Source organism: Psammomys obesus, unplaced genomic scaffold (assembly GCF_907164565.1).
Source record: "Psammomys obesus unplaced genomic scaffold, mPsaObe1.curated_primary_1811, whole genome shotgun sequence".
In the NCBI taxonomy this organism is placed as follows: domain Eukaryota; kingdom Metazoa; phylum Chordata; class Mammalia; order Rodentia; family Muridae; genus Psammomys; species Psammomys obesus.
In genome coordinates, this window is record NW_026596131.1 from 10,906,974 (window position 1) to 10,931,257 (window position 24,284).

Here is a 24,284-nt window from a genome sequence, read left to right on the forward strand (position 1 = left end):
CTCCGCCACCGCCGCGCCGAGCGCTCACCGACCCCTGTCCCCTTCTCACCGGTCGCAACTCCGCCTTGTTTCTGACCGAAAAGGCCCTCGAGCTCTGGGCCGGGCCTGCTCTCCGTTCCGCATGAAGCCCTCGGTCTTGCCGGGTCACAGGCCCCGCCAGTGTCACCATGTCCCTTTGCGGGGCTCAGGTGAACTGGGTCAGAGACTCCCGGGCCGAGCTGCGTGGAAGGAGCCTCGGGAAGGCGTGGCCTGCCCGGGAGGAGGGGCGGGCCGATCGCCGGCGGCTGGGCACAGTCATCTAGGGCTTGGCTTGTTAAAGCCGAGGATGTGTGAGGGCTGGGGCACACCCTGGCAACACTTCTTCTGCCACCCAGGGCAAAATAAGTTTTAAAGCAAAGGGGGAGTCCGAGATTAAGGGCTCTGGGTCTTTCCTGGAGGGAATCGGGAGCACCGCTGCGGCCTCCCTACCCCTCAGACACACAGGAGACCCAGGAGGCAAATCTCGCGCCTGTTTTAAGAGTTGCCACAGCACCTAGGGTGACAAATGAGAACTCTCCTTTGTGGCAGCACGAGACGCTCCCGAGGGCAGGGCAATGAGGAGCATGGAATTTACTTCAACGAGACTTCAGAAGAAAACCAGAACAGTCAGACATTCTAAATCCTCCAGGTCAACGTGGGACGTCTAAGGGAAAGGAGAAACAACGCGCCACCCAGCGGGAAAGCACATTAAGATACAGGATGTAATAAGCAGGGGAAGTGCTCTCCTGCTCGAGGGCTCCCGGAAGCCCCTTCCTACTGAGGTATAAACAATGAGGATCGCGGAGATGCTCAAACAAGCCTAGCTGCCTAAAAAGGCTCAGGTCAGCATAGCTGTGTGGAGGAAGCAGAGATGAGCTGGGCTGCCCACCACACTCTTGAGACTGGTTAAGTTGACCTGAAGAGGCTCAGACCACCTGAGCTGCCTGGAGGACTCTGCAACCTGTCGGGCTGCTTGCAGCTGTACAAGCGTGCTCCATGATCCCAGCTTTCAAGAGCTGTCACCAATGCTGAGCTTTTGGTGTTTGCGGCCTTCTTCAGTTGTTTCTGCTCCTGTAACCTCAACAAACCTCATTGGTTCACCAAGCTGGACTTTGGTAGTGTGCTGGATAGTTTTTTTTTTTTTTTTTTGTATGTAAGGAAAGTTTATTTTGAGAGGGGGAGGAGCACCCTGAAAGGAGAGAAACCAAGATAGTAAGAGAGAGAATTCATGTATGTGCTGGGTAGTTAGTTTTATGTCAACTTGATACAAGCTAAGTCATTTGCATAAAATCAGGCTGCAGGGGATTTCCTCGATTAGTGATAGATGGGGAGGGCCCAGCCCACAGCAGGTGGTGCCATCCGTGGGTTGGTGGTCAGGGTTCTCTAAGAAAGCAGGCTGAACCAAGCCATGGGAAGCAAGCCAGTAAGAGCTCCCTTCATGGACTGTGTCTCAACTCCTCCCTCCAGGTTCTCGCCCTTGCTTGAGTTCCTGTGCTGGCTTCTTTAGATGATGAACATCCACGTGGAAGTGTAAGCCAAATAAACCCTTTCCTTCCCACCTTGCCTTATGGTCATGGTGCTTTGTCACAATAACAGGAACCCTAAGACAATGGGGCATGGTGGTGCATGTGTGCCTTTAATCCCAGCTTGCAGGGAGAAGCAGGCAGATCACTGTGAGTTCCAGGCTAGCCTGCCTGGTCTACAAAAGCAAGTCCGCAAGTCCAGGACAGCCAAGGCTACATAGAGAAACCCTGTCTCAAAAAAACAAAGGAACCCTAAGACAGGTAGTATCTGTATGGTGGTCTGTCATCAGTTCCTTCTCTGGTATAGTTTATCCACATCTCTTTAGGAATAGGGCCCCATGACACTCCTGCAGCTGAGGAAGCACTCCCAAGAGTCCCTGGACCTTTAGAATCAGGAGCCAAAATCAGAGGTTCAGCCATTAGGGGAAGGCTACAATCCCAGCTTCCTTGAACAGGGCTATTCCCAGCAGGCATTACAGTCCAAGTCATTGCAAGGGCTGGAATCCTAGAGTCAAGAAATCTCTCTTTCCTCTGCCACACCAACCCTGCTGCTAGGCGGGAACATGGAAAAAAACGGCAGTCGTGTATTTCTTCCCTTGTGCCCCCGTGAGAAAAGTTTTTCCTCTTTATCTGAATGCATCTCTGTCTGGCTCTCTGGTTCTGCTAACAGGTGCCAACCACACCACACCTGGCTGTTGGCCATCCCCATCACTGGGGCCTTCTGGGATTAGACGACACGCATGTATAGCACCCGTGCTGAGCTGGAGCAACACCCTGGGCTGATGGCATCTGGCCTGGGGACTCTGCACTCCAGCCAAACTAACTAGGCTAAGGGTTCGGGCCAGTACTTCCCACTCCTGTCTGTTGCTCAGCTCGTCTCTGTCACTTCCAGCCGTCCATCAAGAAGCTGCTTCTGTCCCAGTTCCCTTCCTGTCCTGTCCTGGAAGCTCACAGCCACAAAGGAAGACCCGGGCCTGGGAGTTCGGAAGCCAACCACGTGGTAGGGATCTCCCCTTAACCTGAAGAGGAGCGTGGCTGCCTTGGGGCTGCGACTGATAAGAAGCCAGAAAGGATCCTCCCGTCATCCTCTCTCAGCTGGTGTGTGCTTCATAAGAGGAATTGCAAGAGTAACATAAGGAATGTGCCTTTTGCTTTAATGTCTATTAAATAAGTTGGTAGGAGAAACAGACCAAGTTGTGGGGGTTAGAATTCTGCAAAGAGCTCAGTCCCATCCCTCTGCACTCAGGCATGGTCTTGCCCAGGACAGGGAGAGTTCTCCCAGAAACAGGGCTACAAAGCAGAGGATGGCTGATTCCTTGTGGGTCGGGCTTCCCGGAGCAGAGACATGCCAGACTCATTCTCGGGGGCCTTCTTTCTACAGCCCACACACTCTCTTCTCTGCCGTCTTTTCAGGAAAGGCCCTTGCCTTTCTGCTTCGGCTCTGGATGACTCTTCATACGACAGCTGGCCTAGGAGGCCAACTAGGTGGCTGCCATCCTTCAGTATGAACTCAGTTCAAGTCTTGTTGGGAGAGGCACCTCCAGTGTAGACCTTAGGCTCCTCCTGTCTCACAGCTCTCTGTCTTGTCTCCTTATGCAGTGGAAGAGGTTACAGAAGAACTCATACCAGAAGAACATGAAGCCCGTGGAGAAGGAAGCCTTCAGCAGGCTGGGAGTCAGGCCCTTGAAGAAGCCCTTGGGACCTTCTTCTTGAAACACCTGGTTGATGAGATCCAGGAGGCCCTCGTATCTCCGCACCTGGCAAGAGGGGAAGGTGTAGGAAGCAGTGGTTAAAACAAGGATTCGCCTGGCACAACACAGCTCCCGGTAACTGCTCACTGGATGAATGAGAGCGTTCATGCTTTCTAGTACAGGCTTAAGTCAGGCTTAACTGATGAAGGGCCTGAGGTCAGCAGCTGGAGAGGGCTCCTTGCTGGTGGGAAGGTCCCCAAGTGTGGTTCTGATAGATGCAGGGATAGCCCTGGGCCACCATGCAGTCTTGGTCCCCTTGGGCAGTAGGTCTGAATTGGGCATCACTAGTTCTTCCCCAACCGGTGCCGGCCTCCAGTCTGTTCTCCCGCCTTCAGGTGATGATACCACAAACTGCTGTCAGTCTGTCCTGTGTCTCCAACACAGCCCTCCCTGTGTTGTGCTTCCCTGCAAAAGCTCCCAAGATGATGAAGGACACTGTCCAATGTCGAGTCCAAGCTCCAAGTCTGGTATTCAAGGCATTTCAACATTTGGCTCCCACTGGCCCTCCATGAGTGCCTGTCCCTCCAACCAGACAGGAACACACCAGCTTCCACGAGGAAGAAGGCCTCTGCCCTGGGCCCTCGTCGTCTTTCCCAGTCTAAATTCAAAAGGTCTCTTCAGGACACATTGGGTAAATGGAAAAAGGTTACAAAACCTTGCATTGTGTAACCTTATTTTCTATTTTTATTTTTTTTCCAAGACAGGGACTCTGTGTAGCCCTGGCTGTCCTAGAACTTGCTCTGTAGACCAGGCTAGTCTCAAAATTACAGAGATCTGCCTGCATCTGTCTCCCAAGTGCTGGGATTAAAAGTGTGTGCCACCACTGCCAGGCTAATCTTGTTTTTGTTAAAAATGTGCATGTGTTTATGAAAACAAATAAAGCTACACTTGAAGAGGAAGGACAGGGCTCACTGCTGCCAGTTCCCCCACTATCCAATGAGTACAGGAATCCGATCTCTGCACAGGATGGCTTACCTGGCCAAAGGCAGCTCGGGCATGCTCGAACCCACACACCTGCAGGCGCTTCTTAAAGAGGTCCAGGGGATATGTGACGGTCTTGCTGATGACTCCAGATCCACAGCCACAAAGCAGGTTTTTAAAGTTCCCTGAACCAAAGACACCATGTTGACGAGAAGGGTGAGAAAATGCAACTGAAGGTAGATGACATGACGAGACAGAGGACAAGGGAGAGGGGACAAGGGACTGCTCAGTGTTTTAAAGCACACACTGTGCTTCCAGAAAATCCAAGGTCTGTTCCCAGCACTGACATCAGGCAGCTCACAATGCTTTAACTACAACTCCAGGGAACCTTTTGGGCTCCTTGGGTACTCCTTCACACATGGCATACACACATGCAGACACATAAATAATAAATTAGGGCTGAAGAGATGGCTCAGCAGTTAAGAGACTGGCTGCTTGTCCAAAGGGCCTGGATTCCATTCCCAGCACCACATAGTGGCTCATAGCTGCCTGTAACTCCAGGTCCAGGGGAGCCAACAACCTTGTCTTACTTCCCAGGGCACCAGGCACACATGGTGCATAGACAACATACATGCAAACAGACATCACCCACACACAGCGTCCCCAGAATGAAACCTCACAAGCATTCTCGCTTCTCAAAGGGGAACCTGACCACTGCTAGAGCCAGATGGAGCCACTGCAACAAGAATGACAACAGGCAGATTAGCCATCTGGGTCCTCTGTGCAGTCATTCCCACCTGGAGGCACAGAGCCTAAGTCCCCAAATGAGAGTGGAAACATGTCCCTTGCCCCACCAAACAAGAACCACAAAAGAAAAAAAAAACAAAACAAAACAAAATGCAATTTACAAGTAAACAAGACCCAAAAAAAAAAAAAAAAACAAAACAAAACAAAATGCAATTTACAAGTTGACCTGACCCAAAAAAAAAAAAAAACAAGCAAACAAACAAAAAAAGAAAACCAGGACCATTCACTAGAAAAACACCTGCTTCCAGAAGTCCAGGGGAGAGTACGTGAAAGCACTCTCAGAAGGAAGCACCCTCTAAGCTGCAGGCCCTGCTTCTGCTAGCTCTACCAGAGCGGAGTGCAGACTGTAAGCCTTGGCCTAGGACAGGGAAACCATTGCCTTTACAGCAATGGCTGTGCCCTGTCTAGGCTTGGGAGCACCTCACCTGTCTGTTTTCCATCTTGCGGCATGACCCAGTCGTAGACATGTTTCAAGGAGCGGTAGAAGGAGAACTGCAGGCCCGCGTAGGGGAAGATGGCAATCATGGTGGGAGCCAAGCCTTTGTAGAAGACCAGGGGGCCCTCCGCCTTATACATGGTCCGAATGGCCTTTCGTAGGGTGCTATAAATCTGCACATGAACACACGCAGTGTGAGTAAGCCGTGTGAGGTGGTTTCAGCCCAAAGGCCTCTCTCTTCTAAAACCTGGCTGCAAGGAGTGTAACTCTTCCTCCTCAGCCTAGGAAAACTGAGGATGAAAGTAAGGGATAGGGGTGGGGTTGGGGGTGGCTGCACTTGCTGTAGTCCTAGCACTTGACAGGTGCAGGCAGGATCAGGAGTTCAGAGTCAGCCTGGACTACATATTCTGTTCAAGGTCAACATGAGCCAAACAGGACCCCATCCAAAACAAAACCTCAAAAGGGTGCTGGGTGTGGTGAAATACACTAAGTCCAAACACTTAGTTGATGGAAGCAGGAGAATCAAATGTCTGAGGCCAGGGACTGGAGAGATGGCTCAGTGGTTAAGAGAACTTGATGCTCTTCCAGAGGATCCAGGTTCGGTTCCCAGCACGACCACAATGGCAACAACTGTCTTCAGTTCCAGGGTACACAACACCCCCTTCTGGCCTCTGTGAATGCTGCATGAACACACGTGTAGGCAAAACACCCATACACATAAATACAAATCTTAAAAAAGAAAAATAGTTTGAGGCCAACTGGTGGCACACACCTTTAATCCTGGCACTAAAAAGGCAGAGGCAGGTGGATCTCTATGAGTTCAAGGCCATCCTGGTCTGCATAGCAACTTCCAGGCCATATAGCAAGGGCTATATAGCAAGACCTTGTCTCAGCTTGAACAAGGTAGGGAAACCCTGTCTCCAAAATGAACAAAAGGGTGTAGCTTCCTGACAACTTCTCTTCCAGAAATTTCCGTAGCTGCTATTTTCTCATGAGCATATAAACAGATATGCTCTGGGTCTAGAGAGCAGATAAGAGCACTTTCTGCTCTTGCAGAGGACTCCCATGGCAGCTCACCAGTTCCAGAAGATCCTATCTGAGGTGTGTGGGCCCTGCACACACACAGTGCACAGACATAAAACACCCATACACAAAAAATAAGTCTCTAAAAGTACGTGTCCAAGGATTCCCGGCAGCAGCCTGTGGACTGCAAAGAGGCCGCCTGAATTCTGCGGCCACTGTGCCAGGCCTCCAGGGAAAGCTGCTTGCAACAAAAACCCTGCCCGGCTCTCCCAAGGACATCACAAACAATAACAACCACACCACAAAGAGGGGATGGTTCATTCCACGATCCTTTCCCAGCAAGGTGGGGCGGAGGGTGAAGAGCATTCGAAAGTGCCCCGTGGGCTAGCATCAGGTTGCCATGAGAGACTGCAGTGCATGCCAAGGTTCTGGCCTTTTGAGAAGTTGGTGACTGGGGCCTTTGGTGTGAGTGACTGTGCTTCTCAGCTCTGCTGGGGCTCAGGGCAGCTCAGCCCACACGATGCCCTCCTGCAGTTAGTAGCAGAGGTAACAGCTAATCTCCGTCCTCAGTGTGGCTGCTGCCTTTCCCTTCCGATGATCGCCCGTCAAAGGCTGGGAAGTGCAGGAGCAGCCGGGTTGTCAGCAGCCATCTTCCCTCCATCCCAGGAGCCGCCGCACCGCTGAGACTGACTCAGGGCGCAACCCTGACTCCACCACTGAGTCCAGACTCCAATTTTCCAATGAGTTATATCATATCTTTGAGTCTTCTGCCCCAATCCTTGTCTTCCAGGATATTCCTGAGAGAACTTTGCTCTTTGTAACCAAAATACCATCAGAATGTTTTCCAGTCTCCATCCTAAGTAACACAAAGGCCAGGCAAAACCAGAACTATTCTAAACAAAATGTCCAAAATGTCATCCCCCACCAATTCAGCCATAAGGATGGACAGACAAAAGAGACACACAAATACTGCTATTTCTTTTTTCTTTTTTTCCTAAAGATTTGTTATTTATAATCAGCATTCTGCCTGCAGATACGTCTATAAACCAGAAGAGGGCACCAGATCTCACTATAGATGGCTATGAGCCACCATGTGGTTGCTTGGAATTGAACTCTGGTCCTTTGAAAAAGCAACCACCGCTCTTAACCTCTGAGCCATCTCTCCAGCCCAATACTGGTATTTCTAAAAGAATTTTTCCCCTTTTTTTTTTTTTTTTTTTTTTTACTTTATACGTATGGCTGTTGTGATGGCTAGTCTTATGTCTATTTGACACACAAACTAAAGTTATCTGAAAGGAGGGAAACTCAACTGAGAAAATCCCCCTGTAAGGCTTTTTGTTGTTGTTATCCAAAACAAGGTTTCCCCATGTAGCCTTGGCTATCCTGGACTCACTTTGACCAGGCCTCAAACTCACAGAGACCCAGGAGTGCTGGGATTACAGGTGTGCAGAACCGTTGAAAGGCTCTAAGTCATTTTCTTAATTAGTGACTGACAGGAAAGCCACAAACCATTGTGGGTGGGACCATCCTTGGGCTGGTGGTCCTAGACTCTATAAGAAAGCAGGCTGAGGAAGTCAGGGGGGCAAACCAGTAAGCAGGGCCCCTCCATGGCTTCTGCATCAGCTCCTGCCTCGAGGCTCCTGCCCTGTTTGAGTTCCTGTCCTGACTTCCCTCAGTGATGAACAGATAAGAAGTGTGAGCCGAATAAACCCTTTTCTACCCCACTTGCTTTTTGGTTGTGGTGTTTTACTGCAGCAACAGTAGCCCTAAGACGGGGTTTGACTGAAGGGTTTGTCTCACATGCAGTGCCTGCAGAGGACAGAGAGTGGCTTGAGACCCCCAGGGAAAGGAGCTACAAACGGTTGAGGTGCCTGTGGGTGCTGGGAATTGAAGCCGGTGCTTTAAGCCATTAAGCCATCTCTCCAGCCACTCCGCTTATTTCTTGTGTGTGGGCCTAGGCACACTTCGTGCACATGTGCTGGTCAGAGGACAAAGCGCAGGAGTTGGTTCTCTCCAGAGATGAACCTCAGGTCTTTAGATTTGACAAGTGTCTTGGCAGCAAGGAGCCATCTTGCCAGATCCTGTTCTGTTTATTTTCGAGACACAGTCTCCCTTATAATGCTGAGGTGTCCTCAAACTCCTGGACTCAATCAACCTTCCCATTTTAGCCTCTTCACACCCGGACTCCAGTAACATGTGTGAGCCTGATGATATCTTTTATCCTTTCTGTGGTGGTGTTCTGGGGTTGCTTTTGTGTATGGGTGTGTGTTTCTTTTTGAGATAGGATCTCACTGTGTGGCCCATGCTGCCCTTGAACTCTTTATGAATCATCCTGTCTCTATCTTCCAAGTACTAGACTTGGGCCTTAAGCCTGGCTATTAGTGACAGTCTACTTTTTCTTTTTTATAAAGCAGGATTTGTTTATTTTTTCTCTTGCTTTAAATAAAAAAGTTTTATGTCTGTCTGAATGCACGTATATATACCATGTGCCTGCCTGGCGCCTACAAAGGCCAGAAGAGATCCCCTAGAATTGGAGTTAAAAATGGTTGTGAGCTGCCATGTGGGTGCTGGGAACCAAACCTGGGTCCTATGCAAGATGTTCTTAAATACTGAGCCATCTCCCCAGCACCTAACAATGTTATCCTTAAACTCGCCAGGAAGCAGAGGTCGGGAGGTCTGAGTCAGGATTTAAGATTATTATTATCACCAGATCTACAATCACCTAGAAGACCTGGCTCTGGGCATGGCCATGGGGCATGAGCATCAGGTTGGCTGGGGTGGGAAGCCCCACACCTTTCATGGCTTGGGTCTGGACTGCTTAAACAGGGAAAAGCAGCTGAGTATAGCAACCATCATCTCTGCTGCCTGATGACGAACACAGTGTCACCAGCTCCTCATGCTCCTGTCTCCACCGCACCAGACGTACCCTTGCCCTCTGAGCCAAAATATGCCCATTCTCCCGTAGGCTGCTTCTGTCAGAGCACAGCGAGAGGAAAAGTCACTAAGACGGAAGCCCCACTGCTTTCAGCAAGTTCTTCCTGGAGACTGACTCACCTATGCCATCTCCTTCAACCCCTTCTTTGAGATACGCTCAAGATATTACAGCCAAAAGTTCCTGGGGCCCAAGTCCCCAGATGCCTGCCTCCCTTCAGCCCACTGCTGGATACTCATTTCTTCTGTTTTGCCCCTGTGGGTTCTGTCTCCCCAGCAAGGCTAAGAGCTACTGGAGAAATGGACACCAAACACCTTGCAGAATACAGACTACTTACGAGCCTTACAAACTGGCAGCTGTGCTGAGAATGGAAGGTACCCCAGCTTTGCTTCCTGAAGAGATGAGAGCCCCAACTCCTGGACTCCCGCCTCACCCAGGCTCCCCGTGTCTGATGCTGATGGCTCACCTTGGGCTCACCCTGAGCTGCGAGGCGGGTGCGCAGGACGTCCACAGGGTGCACAGTGAGGGTGGCTGCCCCAGCAGACAGGCCGCCACATATGAAGTGCGCTGAGAATTGGTGGGATTCATACCAGTTGGCTTTGTGAAGCAGTTCCGTCAGTTCTTCAAATGACAAAAACTGCGAAAGTAAGCGGAAAGCCATTGAGGACAAGCTGAGGAACGGGTCTCCTCCAACTAGAGAGACACATTATTCTGTGTACTTAGATGCCTTATCTTTACTGAGTAGAAAGAATAACCCAGATGTCATTTCTTCTTTTTCTTTTTTTAAGATTTTATTTATTATTTATACATCATTCTGCCTGCATGTGTGCCTGCACACCAGAAGAGGGCACCAGATCTCACTATAGATGGTTATAAACCACCATGTGGTTGCTGGGATTGAACTCAGTAACTTTGGAAGAGCAGCCAGTGTTCTTAACCTCTGAGCCATCTCTCCACCCACACTCCCCTCTTTTTTTTTGTTGTTGTTGTTTTGTTTTGTTTGTTTGTTTTTTGGAGAAGGGTTTCTCTTGGCTGTCCTAGACTCTCTTTGTAGACCAGGCTAGCCTTGAAATCACAGCAATCCATCTGCCTCTGCCCCGAGTGCTAGGATTAAAGGTGTGTGCCACTGCTTCAGATGCCATTTCTTAGTCACTTGAGTCAAGCCAAGTGTCCAGGGTTACGAAAGGGGCTGCAAAGATGGCTCAGCGGCTAAGTGCAGAATTCCGTTCCTAGTCTCCACATCTGGAAGCTCACCACCGCCTGGAGCTCCAGCTCCAGAGGCTCCGACGCCTCTGTGGCTCCAGCACTCACGTGCACATACCCCCCGCCCCCCAGGATTAAAAAATCTTTAAAAGGGAAAGCAAGGAAGGATATGGAGCAGACTGAGGTGTAGCTCAGGGGGAGGGCTCTTGACAGCACAAGGCCCTGGCTCCCTCTGCTCTGTCTCTGAATGGAGGATGGGTTGGTGTGGCTTGTTAGTTTGCCTGTCTAACCACGTCAGTGAGCTCAGGACTAGGGAGAGCCAGGCCATGGTGGTGCACAGCTTTAATCCCAGCACTTGGGAGGTCGAGGCAGGTAGATCTCTCTGAGTTCAAGACCAGTCTGGTCTACAAATCGAGTTCCAGGGCATCCAGGGCTATAGGGAGAAACCCTGTCTTGGGAAAAAAAGAAAAAAGAAAGTGAAGAGTGAAGAAGACACAGCTCTGGCCTACATGTATACACATGCATACAGACACAAATACAGATGGACACGTGTACACACAAACACATACCACAGAGAGAGAAGAGAGAAAAGAAGAACGTCCACAGAGAATTGTTTTGTTGTCTTATTTTTAATGTTAGTACTTTCTGAGTTAGTGCCTCACTGTGGAGGCCTGGCTGGCCTGGAACTTGCTATCTAGACCAGGATGGCTTTGAATTTATGGTGTTCCTTCTATCTCAGTCCCTAAGTGATGTGTCATCATGCTAGGCTTGGAAGACGCAGGAAACTCCATTTATTCACCTACATTTCTGCAACCTAGAAGAGCTAGTCATTTTCTGATTTGCAGCAGGCAACTCCACACCACACAGAGCATCACCTATATCTGTTGACGGTACCTTCCCTCACACCCATAGCCTTTCCCCATCACCTCCCCTCAGCTAGGCTTCCTGAGAGCACCAGACTGCCATATTTCCTCCAACGGTGCAACTCTAGCTGTGTGTCATAGAAGAACATGGGACACACATAGACGACACAGACAAGCCAACCTGGTAGGCTTTGGACCTGAACAACTGAACAAAGCATGTGAGAGGGTCAGAGGAGCAGGGACTACTCTGAACCTGGCTTCGTGAGGAAGACCCTGCACTGCCACTTTCTCTTGTAATCTATCATCCATCCATCCGTCCATCCATCCATCCGTCCATCCATCATTTTTGCTTTGTGGGATCACAGCCAGACCTTCTCATGCACAGGCTTGCTAAGGTGGTGCTCCACGCTCTCCCACTACACTGGCTGCCCCTCCGCCACTTTCCCATGAGTGACTTTGGCTGACTAACTGCATAAGCGTTCTCAGTCACAGCCTTCTCTTCTGTAGAATCAGAAAGACAGCAGGATCCACTTTCAGGATGACTGTGAGGGGCCGGGCCCACTGTTTGCATTCTACAGGGATGAGACACCACTGTCACTCCTGCCAAGCCTCACCGTGTACACAACACACACTCAGTTAATACAAGGAGGGCTCTCAGTGAGAAGCCTCCCTCCACCATGTGTGTGGCTCCTCCCTCCATCATGGACATGAGGTTCTGGGAGCTGCCCTGCAAGCCTTGAGCACCTGGTGTAAAGCCCTCTTGTGTGCCAGTGAGGGACAAGTGAGGTCCCTGTGCAGGTGTCAGCATGTAAAGCAGTCAAGCCTGACCAATGGAATTCGAACCCCTGGACTCCAAAGACATTTGGTGCCAAATGTCTTTAATCCCAGACTTGGGAGGCAGAGGCAGGTGGATCTCTGTGAGTGCTAGACTCGCCTGATCTACACAGAGAGTTCCAGGATAAGACAGGGCTACATAGAGAGAACAAACATGTCTCCAAAATCCAAAATAAAGACAGACAAACAAAACAAAACAAAACAAAACAAAAACAGTGAACTTCAGGGCCCACATAATAGGAGAAAACTGACACCTTAAATGACACCTTAAAATTGTCCTCTGACCTTGACACCTTGGAAGAAACTGTAGCAAACATGCCTCCCCCTTCTCCCCTGAAGAAATAAACAAAACATAATTTGAAATTAAAAAAAAAAAAAAAAGAGGCCATTACTTAGTATTGTTTGAGACAGGGTCAGAGAAAGAGAACAGGTTGTGGGGAGGGAAGGCCTCAAGTGTAGCTAACTGATGATGTCCTCACATGTCAGAGCAGATCTCCCATGAAGGCAAGTGGGCAGAGTGGGGACTGCCACCAAAAGCAATACCCTTACTTGCCTCACCAGTTCTCTGACCAGCCTCCCTGCTACCTACTTGGACAGCTCCATAGGATATAGACAGAATCTGGGCTGGAACATGTCCTTTCCAGAACGCGGCTGGGCCCTCCTCCTGCAGAATCTGCTTGGCTGCCTGGATGATCCCGTGGTATTTGGCGTTGGGTTCCCTTGGACTCAGGCGTTCAATCTGAAGCTGGGGATTAAAGTATAAAAGGTGGGGGCGGGGAGGCAAGTGACAAGGGGAAAATTGAAGGGAATAAAACACTTCACCTTGACAAAATTCCAAGTTGTAGGAACTGCCTTTGCAGGAAGGACTAAACCTGTCCTCCAGCCTATTACAAAAATTGAGGGAAAAGGGTACCTGGAAACGGATCTTGATGACGTCCAAAGGGCTGATCAGGGCACGGGTGACAAATCCAGACACCGATCCTGACACCGCCACCTCCAGCTTGGAGTTATTCCTGACATCTGCTTTGGCATCATAGCCGACCATCCCTGCTTCTGGTCCACTCAATATCCATGAGTATCAAGCTAAGCGTAAAAGCCACAGAGTAAAGACAAGCCCCTCAGGGCCTCTTCTCAAGCACTGCCTCCTTGCAGCAGCCCTTCCCACCTGCCTGTAGAAAGCACTGGTTCCCATAGCCTCGTTCCTGTGGGATACTGTTTCTTGTCCTCCCATGATTAGAATGGAAGTCTGGAGAGCCGGGCAGTGGCGGCACATGCCTTTAGTCCCAGCACTTGGGAGGCAGAGACATTCAGATCTCTGCATTTGAAGCCAGTCTGGTCTACAAAGCGAGTTTCAGAATGGTCAGGACTACACAGAGAAACCCTGTCTCAAAAACAAACAGACATCCAACCAAGGACTATTCATGGAGATAACCTAGAACCACTGCACAGATGTAGCCCATGGCAGTTTAGTAGTAATGGGAAGAGGGACTGCCTCTGACATGAATTGATTGGCCTGCTCTTTGATCACCTCCCCCTGAGGGGGGAGCAGCCTTACCAGGCCACAGAAGATGACAATGCAGCCACTCCTGATGTGATCTGATAGACTAAGATCAGAAGGAAGGAGAGGAGGACCTCCCCTATCAGTGGACTTAGGGAGGGGCATTCGTGAAGAAGGGGAAGGGAAGGTGGGACCAGGAGGGGAGGAGAGAGGGGCTTATGGGGGGCTACAAAGTGAATAAAGTGTAATTAATAAAAAAATAAAGAAAAGATAAACAAACAGACAAACAAAGAATGCAAGCCTGTAGAAATATGGCCTTGATTTCAACTTTTACCTTTCACATCCAGAGACAGAAAAGATCAAGGTCATTCATAAGCCCGGGCTGGTGGCTAAGCAGTTAAAAGCACTTGCTGCGCTCACATCACATGCTCCACAGATGCTGTAACTCCAGCTCCAAAAATCCACTGCCCTCTTCTGAGGGTTCCTGCACGCATGGGCACATACTCCTGCCCCCCTCCCCAATTAAAAATAAAATTAGGGCTGGGTAGATGGCCTAGAGATTAAGAACACTTGTTATTCTTGCAGAGGTCCTAGGCTCGATTCCCAGCACTCACACAGCAGCTCACTACGTATGTATGCATATGTGTGTGTGTGTGTGTGTGTGTGTATTCCTAGTCTTCAACAAGCTGCCACTATCCAAAGTTACTGCCCAGTGCCCTCTTCACCTTTCCTTCCATTGTAATCCTACCTAGCACATGAGACAGAGGCAGAAGGATCATGACAAATTCATGATTACCCTGGTTTACATAGCAAACAGTAACAGCTGATGTAGCAAGAACACAAAAACAAACCCTCCTGTGATGGTCTGAATGAACACGGCATCCATAGGCTCATAGGGAGTGGCGCTGTTGGGAGGGGTGGTCTTGGAGAAAGTATGTCATGGGGGTGGGGTAGGCTGTGAGGTTTCAGAAGCTCAAGAAAGGCCCAGTGTCTCTCGCTCTCTTCCTGCTGCCCGCTGATCCGGATGTAGAACTCTCAGCTCCTTCTCCAGCACCATGTCTGCCATCATGCTTACTGCCATAAGGATAATGGACTGAACCGCTAAACTTGTACACCAGCCCCAATTAAATGTTTTCCTTTATAAGAGTTGCAGTGAGGCCCGGCAGTGGTGCTGCACACCTTTAATCCCAGCACTCAGGAGGCAGAGGCAGGCAGGTCTCTGTGAGTTCAAGGCCAGCCTAATTTACAAAGTGAGTAGAGGACAGTCCAGGACAGGGCTACACAGAAAAACCCTGTCTCTAAAAACAAAAGAAAACCAAGCCTTTAGAAAGGCCATTGCATTCACCCACAGCTTGAGCAAGCAGTCACTAACATCCATCCACTCCTCCATTCTGACTCTTGTTTTCCTTGAACCTTTCTAGAAGACTGGGAGAATCAGGTTAATCAAGGGCAGAGGACTAAGTCACTGAACCTTCTCAGGGTGACAAGGCCTGCTCAGTCCTGAGCAGTTTCAAGTGTCCAGTTTCAAGTCTAGAGGGAAAGAAGAGAAAGCAGAGTGGCAGGTGTCCTGGCTGGGTGTCCATGACAGCTGAGAAGAGAGCTGGAAGTCTGTCTGGAAGCCCAGCCTGTAGCTGCACCATTCAAACCAAGCAGAGGGTGGGAGACGCTGTTGTCTGGATTTCTAGCAATGAGAAGTTCTGCATTGCTGGGTACAGGCCAAGAAGCCTGGGGTCTAACTGCTAGGGAGACTGATGTGGAAAGAACCACAGTGAGGCCCAGCCTGGACTATTCAGTGTGACTCTTGTCTTAACATAAAGAGACAAAGCAAAGCTGTGGATCCTGCCTGCAATCCTAGCACATGGGAGGCAAAGGCTAAGAGGATCAGGAGCCAGCCTTGGCTACATAAGACTGAATCTCAAAAAAAAAACAAAAACAAAAAACAAAAACAAAAAACCCAGACAGAAAGCACAGTGCTAGCTAAGGGCACACAGATCCCTGGGTTCCACTCCCCAGCACCACGGAAGGGCACGTGTGTTCACGGGATAGCTCGGGGTGGAGCCCCTGCCTTGCGTATACAAAGCCCTGAGTTTACAATCCCCCACAAAAATAAGTGCCTGGACTTGGTGGGCGAGAGCACCCACTGCCAAGCCCAAAGCCCCTCGTGACTTCAGTCCCTAAGATCCACATGGTGGAAGAACCGATTCTAGAGAACCATGTCTGACCTCCATTGTCCCATGTGGTGTGCGTGTGATTGTATGTACATACACACACAAAATGACAAGTAAATAAACTGGAAATAAAATAAAACCTGTGTCCAAGTTCTGCCTCTCTCAGAAACCATAAACCACAAGGCTTTTAAAATACAACTCCAGGTCCAGAGTGATGGCTCAGTGGTTAACAGCATTAGCTGCTGCTGCTTTTACTGAGAATCTAGGTTTGATTCCCAGTGCCCATCGGAAGGCTCATAGCATACTTGACTCCAGTCTCTGGGGATCTGAAACTTTCTGGCCTCCTCCTGCCCGAGGCATGCATATGTGGAAACATGCAGGCAAAACGCTCACCCACAGAAAAATAAAAGTAAAAAGTCAAGTATTTTAAAGGAAATAAAACAGCAACTCAGCTTTCACGTGTGGAAAGTGGGAGACAATGTCTGACCTGCCTGGCCCAAACTGATAATCAGATTAAGTGACACATTATGAAAACCAGTAAGCTTTGAAAACTTTTGTTTTCCAGAACACACAAAAACACAAACATTTTAAAGCTCAGGGCTGGGAAAGTATAAAATTTTGGGTTCAGTCCCCAAAACAAACAAACAAACAAACAAAAAGTTTATCTGAACTAGATGTAAGTCATTTGCTGCAACTAGTTAATGTATCATTACATGTTTTTAAGTCCATGATTTTATTTGTTACTTAAAATTTTGAGGGTTTTTTTTTTTTTTCTTCAAGTTTTTTGGGTTTTTTTTGCTTTGTTTTTTAAAACAAAGTCCCCACAAGAAGCACAAACCTGCATATTGGTGAAGCCTGTAATATCAACACTTGGGAGGTTAGAGGCAGGAGGACCAAGAGTTCAAGGTCATTCTTATAACATAGCAAGTTCGAGTCTAGCCTGGGTTACACGAGACCCTATCTCAAACCAACAACAAAAATATAAAGCAAAAAATTAATCTTCTGCTTATTAACAATCTTTGTGCACCGGTAACCTTGATATCTAAACAGGTTTTTAAAAAAAATGATTGTATAGCACAAGGCAGGACTGAGACAGGACGGCTGCTGACCTGCGTGGCAGTGCATGGCGTGCAAGCGAGTTTCTTCACCCTGCTCCTTTTCTACATCAGACTCCACGGTCTGGACAGGTGTCCTTCGGGGAGTAACCGAGAGCCCACGTGTTCTGCTGAGCTCTGTAGATGGCTGCCCGTGGGTACACTGTCCAGGAGTACCGGGAGGGAGGGGTGGTCTCCGTGAGTCCGGGGCAGTGGACGTCCCCATGTGCCAATGTGGTGGTGGTGGGAGGGATTCGCCTTCTGTGTCCCTGAAGATGCTCCTGGGGTCAGGTGTGCCACATGAGCATCCGTCCCCGCCCCGCGTGGATACCTGCCCTTCTGTGTTCCGACATACGGAGTTGGGGGTACCGGTTTCCGCGCGTACCAGGAGGAGAGCAAAGCCAGAGGTCACTCACCTGACACGGAAGGGTCGGCCGGGCTCTCAAGCTCAGTTCTCCCTCTCAGTGTAGCCCAACAGCAAAACTTAACAGCACTTGTCAGTAACTGATGGGCTTCTGGACCAATCACCGCTCAGTTTCTGGTCGCCGCTGGACGAATCGTTGTACGCCGGAGGAGGGTCCAGCAGTGTCACCACCGAGGTATCCCTGGGTAATGTAGTCTTTTGCTACCATCGGTGCAGCGAAGAGCCTCCTGGGAGGTGTAGTCCTGCAGCGAGTGCGCGCGTGTGTTCGCGGTGTCGGAAAAACGCGGACGGCAAAACTGGCTTTTACGACCTTCTAGGCTTCCTCTCTCAGTGGCGGGATCATCTGAAGTCCGCGGAGGGTGTGTGATGTTAATGCTCACTGAACTTGACCAGCCGTTTTCAAATCAGTGTAGTTCTCCGAATCCGTATAATCTCAATTTGGAAAGATGGCGGGAAGCCTGTCGTTATTAGCCTGGAGGACCGGGGTCGGGTCGATGTTAGGTGGGCTATTAGGACGAGAACATTTAGTGGGCACCTGAAGGACCATCAGAAAGTCATCCCCTGCTTTAGAGTTCAAGGCCAGTCTAAGCTACGTGAGACCCTGTACCCTAAACCAAAAAAAAAGTTTATCTGAACTAGATCTAAGTCATTTGCTGCAACTAGTTAATGTATCATTACATGTTTTTAAGTCCATGATTTTATTTGTTACTTATAATTTTGAGGGTTTTTTTTCAAGTTTTTTTTTCTCTTTGTTTTTTAAATTTTTATATACCTTTATTTTATGTGCATTGATATTCTGCCTGCATGGCTATGTGAATAGAATGTCAGATCTTGGAGTTACAGACAGTTGTGAGCTGTCATGTGGGTGCTGGGAACTGAACCCAGGTCCTCTGGAAGAGTAGTTAGTGCCCTGAACCACAGAGCCATCTCTCCAGCCCCTTGTTTTGTTTTGTTGTTGCTGTTGTTTTGGTTTTTTAAATTCCACCTCTAGAGACAGCTGGCTGGGCAGTAATGAGTAATTGCCTAACTCTTTCTTTTAAACATCTTATATAAGTTGCAAATAATTGTCTTCCAGTCCCTGGATAGCTTTTCTGGTTGTGTCCTTCAAATAGGAAGAAAAATGGCAGGATTGTTTTTTGTTTGTTTGTTTGTTAAGTGTGTGTGTGTGTGTGTGTGTGTGTGTGTGTGTGTGTGTACACAAGGGGGAGCCAGAGGACAGCTTGCAGGAGTCAGTTCTGTCCCTCCATTATGTCCTAGGAATTGAATTTAGTTGTTAATCTTGGTAGCAAACACCTTTATCCACAGTCATCTCTAGAGCCAGCCTTCAGCTAGCAGAAACTTGATTTTTTTTTTTTAACATAGGTTCTTATGTAGCCTCAAACTTTTTTAAAAAAAGATTTATTAATTTATTATGTATACAGTGTTCTGTCTGCATGTGTGCCTGCATGCCAGAAGAGGGCACCAGACCCCAGATGGTTAACTCAGAAATAGGAAGTTCAGGGCCAGTTCCAGTCTGGCTCATGTAACTAACCCTGTGGTAAAGCCTTTCCTGCCTGCTGTGCTTTCTAGGGCCTGTTCTGCAGTGTCATGGGCCTATGTCTTCCATCCAGTTTCAGTTGGCTGTGTGCTGTGCACACAGGTGCCGGTTCAGGTGTGTGTGTCCCGCTGTGTGCCTGGGAGGGCCAGAGAAAGATGTTTGGCGTTTTCCTCCACCTGACTGCCTTGAAACAGGGTCTCCCAGTGTACCCCAAACCTGCTGTTGTTTGGCTCTGCCAGCTGGCCAGTGAGCTTCCAGAACCACCCGTCTCTGTCCTGTCCAGCGCTGGGGCCATGGCCAGGCACATTCTTACCTGGGTGTGTGTAAGTGCTCCTACCCGCTGAGCCATCTTCTTAGCGCCAATGTGAGTTGATTTTTGTGTCTGTGAGACACGAGCTGAATTTCTGCCCCAACCCCTGGTTTACATGTTAACTGTTTCCGCATGTGGAGTACTGCTTCTGCTGAAGAGCCGTTTTTCTCTGTGTGTTTCTGTTGAGACACTCGTTTGCATGTATGTACAGTTAGACTCCGCTTTCTTCTCCCCGTACATGTTGATTACCACTGTGCACACACTCGGGAGCCCCCCGCCCCATCACCTGAACAGGTACCAGCTTTCTGGGGCTTGTACAGCAGTCCTAACCTTTGCAGATTTGTAGTCTGCTCATTCGGCTTCAATATATTTAGTAAATCCAGTCATGTGAAAAGATAAGTCAGAAAAATAGCAGTTCCCGTCAGCTTGGGGAAGTGAAGCCTGTGTGACCTCATCACCACCCCCCTAAATAGACCTATTAAGAGTTCTTCTGGACTTCCCCCACCTTCTTGGAGGGAATAAATGTCTCCTTGGTTTTGAACAAATAGGGGTGGCGTCTCACAGCTGAGCTGCTTTGGGGGGAGGGGAACTGGCGCCCAGCAACCTGTCGTCAGGGAGAGGTCAGTAAGAGCTCGGTGGAAGGGAACTTGCTATGGGTCATTAGCTTCAGTTTCTCCATCTGGATAAAGAAGGTGGAATTCATGGCGCCCCATGCGTGCTGCTCTGTGGATCCGTGAGTCTACAAACAAATCTGGCCTACGCTGATACAGAATCACTTGGAAGCCTTTTTTAAACTTAAATTTTGTTTTGTTTTTCGAGAGAGGGTTTCTCTGTGTAGCCTTGGCTGTCCTAGACTGGCCTTGTAGACCAGGCTGGCCACAAACTCACTGTGATCCACCTGCCTGGGCTTCCCTGAGTGCTGGGATTAAAGGCATGTACCACCACTCCCAGCTTTAATTTTAATTTTTTTTTTTTTTTTTTTTTTGAGACAGAGTTTCTCTGTGTAGCCTTGGCTGTTTTCAAACTCAGAGATCTGCCCATCTCTGCTTCTGCCTCCCAGTTGCTGGGATTAAAGGCACATGCCACCACCACTCAGCTAAGTATTGTTTTATTTGTGGTTAAGTGTATTTGGGGGTGGGGGTGGGGAAGATATGTGCACATGTGTGCAGTTCCCATAGAGTCCAGAAGAGGGCACTAGATGTCTTGAAGTAATTACAGGCCATTGTGAATTAGCATTGTAGGTGCCAGGAATTGAATGTGGGTCCCCTGCAAGAACAGTAGAAGATTTTTTTTTCTAGTATTTTTATTTTATGTGCATTGGTGTTTTGCCCATGTGCATGTCTGTGTGACAGTGTCAGATCCCCAGGAACTGTGAGCTGCCATGTGGGTGCTGGGAATTGAACCTGCGCCTCTGGAAAAGCCAGTGCTGCTAACTGCTGAGCCATTTCTCCAGCCTCATAGAACAAGCCCGTAACTGCACAGCCAGCTCTCCAGGCCCTGACTCTGTGTCTGTGTTGGGACAGGTTCTCGCTCTAGCCTAAGTATCTGTTGGTCAGTTTTGACCCGCACTCACACGCTGTTTCAGACGCTGGGACGTGGCAGGTCCCTTTGGAGCTTTCTTTCACTTAGCAAGCTGCTCCTGAGCCCTTTCATAGCCTCTCAGGAATGACGAGCCCAGCCTAGCTGGGGCGAGGCTCAGGAGCTGACCATCCTGGGTCGGGTCTCCAGCACCAAGGCAAACAAACAAACAAACAAAAATCTGGAGTGGCGCCCCACTCAGTTCAGGCAGCCGTCCATCTGTCAGGGTGTCTTGGTTGTTTCCAGGTTTCAGTACTTACGAAGAGGATTTCTGGGCTGAAGAGACAGCTCAGTGGGTAAAGGCATTTCTATCAAGCCTGAAGACCCGAGTTCAGTTCCCGGAACCCACAGGTGGAAGGAGAGAGCAGCTTCTGCGAGTCGTCCTCTGACCGCACTCATGCGCCCTGGCGCGAACACAAACAAATGCAACATTTTCAACCGTGAATAAGCCTCCATGTTCAGGTGTCCGCGTGGTTGCGTACCCTCATTTTTGTTCTGTGTCAGACCTTGGCACTTTTACCGAGAAACCATGAGGAAACCAACACTGCCGGGGTGTTGCAGAGGAAGTTCTCATGGGCACCAGGGCCAGCAGCAGCACTACTTCTTACGGTTCCTTATTTGTTGTTTTCAGATCCACTCAGCACACGGCTCAAAACCCAGACAGTGTGGGAAGAAAGAAAGGGCTTCACTGTCCGGTAACGGTCAAGAGCAGACCAGTCAGGGGATGGGAATTGGGCCCTGGGGATGACAGCCAGTGGGAAGCATTCCCAGGGTTCTGCTTTTTGGCATCCAGCTCTCAGTCAGCTCTGCCTGTGGTAACGGCACCTATCCCATCACCATTTCTGAGTCCCTGTGGTGTTTTCTCCCAGTACAAAGGAAGTGGAAGTGAGTCCTGTCCCCTACATAGCGTAGGGAGCTTTGTTGGGCCCCAGATCAGCTGCAGACCATGTCATCTGTCTCCCCATATCTCAACACCTGCTTTGGAGCGGCCCAAGTCTTAGAAGCAGGGTTTGTTAGCTACTGCCCATATGTCCAGGTAGTTACAGGGGGGTGGAGGGTGGGGAGCATTGCAGGAGTCTTGGGATGTATTCCTTGGGGACAAAGAGGAGCAGAGAAAACAGTCCTGGAAAAGAGGGTCTGTTTAGCATGCTCAAGACCTTGCGTTTGAGCCCGAGCTCTCACAGATCACGAAGGCCCGTTATCTTAGCACTTGGGAGGCAGTAGAGGCAGGAGGATCAGAAGTTTGAGGTCATTTTCGGCTACATAACAAATAAATTCAAGCACAGCCTGAGGTACATGGGACTGAGAAAGAAAGGGCAGATGAAAGGGTGAGATGGCTCAGCTGGCAAGGGTACTTGCTGTCCAGGCCTGAGGCCTGACGTACTGACCTCCACACCTGGTCTGTGGTGTGTAGGCCCATACTTCACACACAGGCGCGCACACACACACACACACACACACAGGAGTGCAGGCCAAGGCCTGAAAGCTCCTGAACCTTGGTAGATCAGGAAATCATGTTCTCCCTAAAACAAGGGAGTTTCTGCAAGCAACTATCTTTCTCCCTGGGCCCCTCCATCAGCCTCTCAAATCAGTCTCTCCCCCATTTCCTGTTAGATGGGTCAACTGATGTCTTCTTGGGTGCCCAGCTGTGTATGCACATCTGGAGAGCACCCCTGGTTGCCTTTTCCCACCAACACACTGAGCGTCCCTGGCAGGGTCTATCAAGGAATCTCCAGAAGAGCTGGTGAATTGGCAGTGCAACTTTCTTCACTGGCAGCTCCAGGGGGAGGGTCAGGCTCAGTCTACTTGGATTTGAAAAAGCCTTGTCTATTTAGTTTTTGAGCTAGGGCCTTATTCTGTAGCCCTATCTGGCCCTGAATATCTTGTTAATACCCTTGCCTCTGCCTCTCAAAGGCCACACATCACCACACCCATGCAGAAATGTAAAGAATCTTACTTATTGTTTTTGTTGTGGGATCTTTTTTGTGGTATTAGCAACTTGAACCTAGGGTGGTGTGCGTGCCAGGCCTGCAACCTGCTACCACTAAATCACATCCGCATGCCAGCTGGTCGCATTTGGAAGAGTACAATTCGGAGCTACTTACAGACCTGTTATCCAGCACCTGGGAGGCAGAGGCAGGAGGATCACTGAGAGTTCAAGGTTAACCAGGACTATCAGCAAGACAGTCTCAAAAACCCCACCAGACCATCTCCCAACCCCCTCCAGGGGCGGATGGCAGTTAGAGGTGGCTGAGGAGCCACTGAAGAGTAAGCCCCGCTCTAGTGAGTTCTTCCCCACCCACACATTCCAGCAACGCTGAGCAGCGACCCTCAGACCTAAGAGCAGGAAGGGGGCTTTTTGGGAAAAAAAAAGAGTTGGGGGGGGGATGAAAGAAGGCAGTGAGGTCGAAGTTACTAAAATTCGCTATGCATACGTGTGAAACTGTCACAAGAGCAAATAAACTCAAACCCACCGGCACTAACTCCACTTGCCATGGTACAGGAACAGAAGCACTTCAGACCACAGGAGCTGAGCCCCCAGCGGCAGGAAGTCCCCACCACCTCTCTGCAATGTCAAAGCTGCTTCAGGCAGAGTGAGCAGATCTGCCTGTCCTGGACAGTTAAGGAAGAGCAACCTGGTAGTCCTTTTGTGACTGGCTTGCTTAGGGTGGCATGCTGTCTTCAAGGTTCATTCCTGTCACTATAGGACGTTATAAGGACCTCATCTGGGGAAGGGTGGTTAGGGAGATGACTCAGCAGTTAAGAGCACTCTGTAAATCCAGCACTAGAGGCAGAGGCAGGCAGATATCTGTGAGCTCAAGGCCAGCCTGGTCTACAAAGTGCAGGACAGCTGGGGTTACACAGAGAGACCCTGACTCGGGGCAAAAAAAGTGCTGGCTTTTTTTTTTTTTTTGCAGAGGACCTGGATTCCATTCCCACCACGCATCCATCGTGGCTGATGGCCCTACAACCCCAGTTACAAGGGATCTGCCACCCTCTCCTGGCTAAGGTGGACACTGGATGCATACGGCACACAGACACACCTGCAATCAGAGCACCTGTGCACATAAAAACTGCTCTTTAAAAAGAACCTCATTTCGGAATGCTAAGATGGCTCAGCGGGGCCTACAACCAAGAGCTCAATCCTTGGGACCCACAAGGGGAGAAGACCCCTATTGTCTGACTTGGCTTGTGGACTGCCCTCCACTCACATGAGGGGGTCATCTCAAAAAAGGACTCACTTCCCTTCTACAGAAAAATGTATTTTGTCATGGATTTTTGATGAGATTTGAACAGTCTCCTCACAGGACTATGGGGATGGCCTGGTAGAATTCCATCTGCACTCTCAGTAAGTGAGGGATAA

At 49.4% G+C, this 24,284-nt stretch overlaps 1 protein-coding gene and 1 long non-coding RNA gene across 4 annotated transcripts; one reads left to right on the top strand and one right to left on the bottom strand.

Moving 5' to 3' along the window:
• Positions 1-2,673: 2,673 nt before the first annotated feature.
• On the bottom strand, positions 2,674-17,542 carry Slc25a19 (solute carrier family 25 member 19). 3 transcript variants are annotated; one of them, XM_055592151.1, is made up of 7 exons: positions 17,488-17,542; positions 13,225-13,394; positions 12,901-13,056; positions 9,878-10,048; positions 5,446-5,629; positions 4,268-4,398; positions 2,674-3,298 (listed from the first exon to the last, which is right to left on the bottom strand). In XM_055592151.1, the coding sequence occupies exons 2-7, from the start codon at positions 13,354-13,356 to the stop codon at positions 3,110-3,112; spliced, it is 963 nt and encodes a 320-aa protein (XP_055448126.1). In that variant the 5' UTR covers positions 13,357-13,394; positions 17,488-17,542; the 3' UTR covers positions 2,674-3,109. The 3 variants fall into 3 exon arrangements, with proteins under 3 accessions (XP_055448126.1, XP_055448128.1, XP_055448127.1); XM_055592153.1 differs by lacking the exon at positions 17,488-17,542 and adding an exon at positions 17,087-17,429; XM_055592152.1 differs by lacking the exon at positions 17,488-17,542 and adding an exon at positions 14,144-14,302.
• A 296-nt stretch (positions 17,543-17,838) lies between these two features.
• On the top strand, positions 17,839-24,036 carry LOC129665803 (uncharacterized). The gene is made up of 3 exons (XR_008718427.1): positions 17,839-17,854; positions 21,552-21,615; positions 23,839-24,036. It is a non-coding gene; the product is annotated as an uncharacterized LOC129665803 (long non-coding RNA).
• Positions 24,037-24,284: the final 248 nt, after the last annotated feature.

Bases quoted from the DNA above. Each gene is read 5' to 3' on its own strand.
- Slc25a19 (XM_055592151.1), bottom strand. From the start codon at position 13,356: ATGGTCGGCTATGATGCCAAAGCAGATGTCAGGAATAACTCCAAGCTG. The intron at 13,057-13,224 runs GTACCCTTTTCC...TTTAATCCCCAG, and splicing joins TCATCAAGATCCGTTTCCAG to CTTCAGATTGAACGCCTGAG. The intron at 10,049-12,900 runs GTAGGTAGCAGG...TTACTTTCGCAG, and splicing joins TATCCTATGGAGCTGTCCAA to TTTTTGTCATTTGAAGAACT.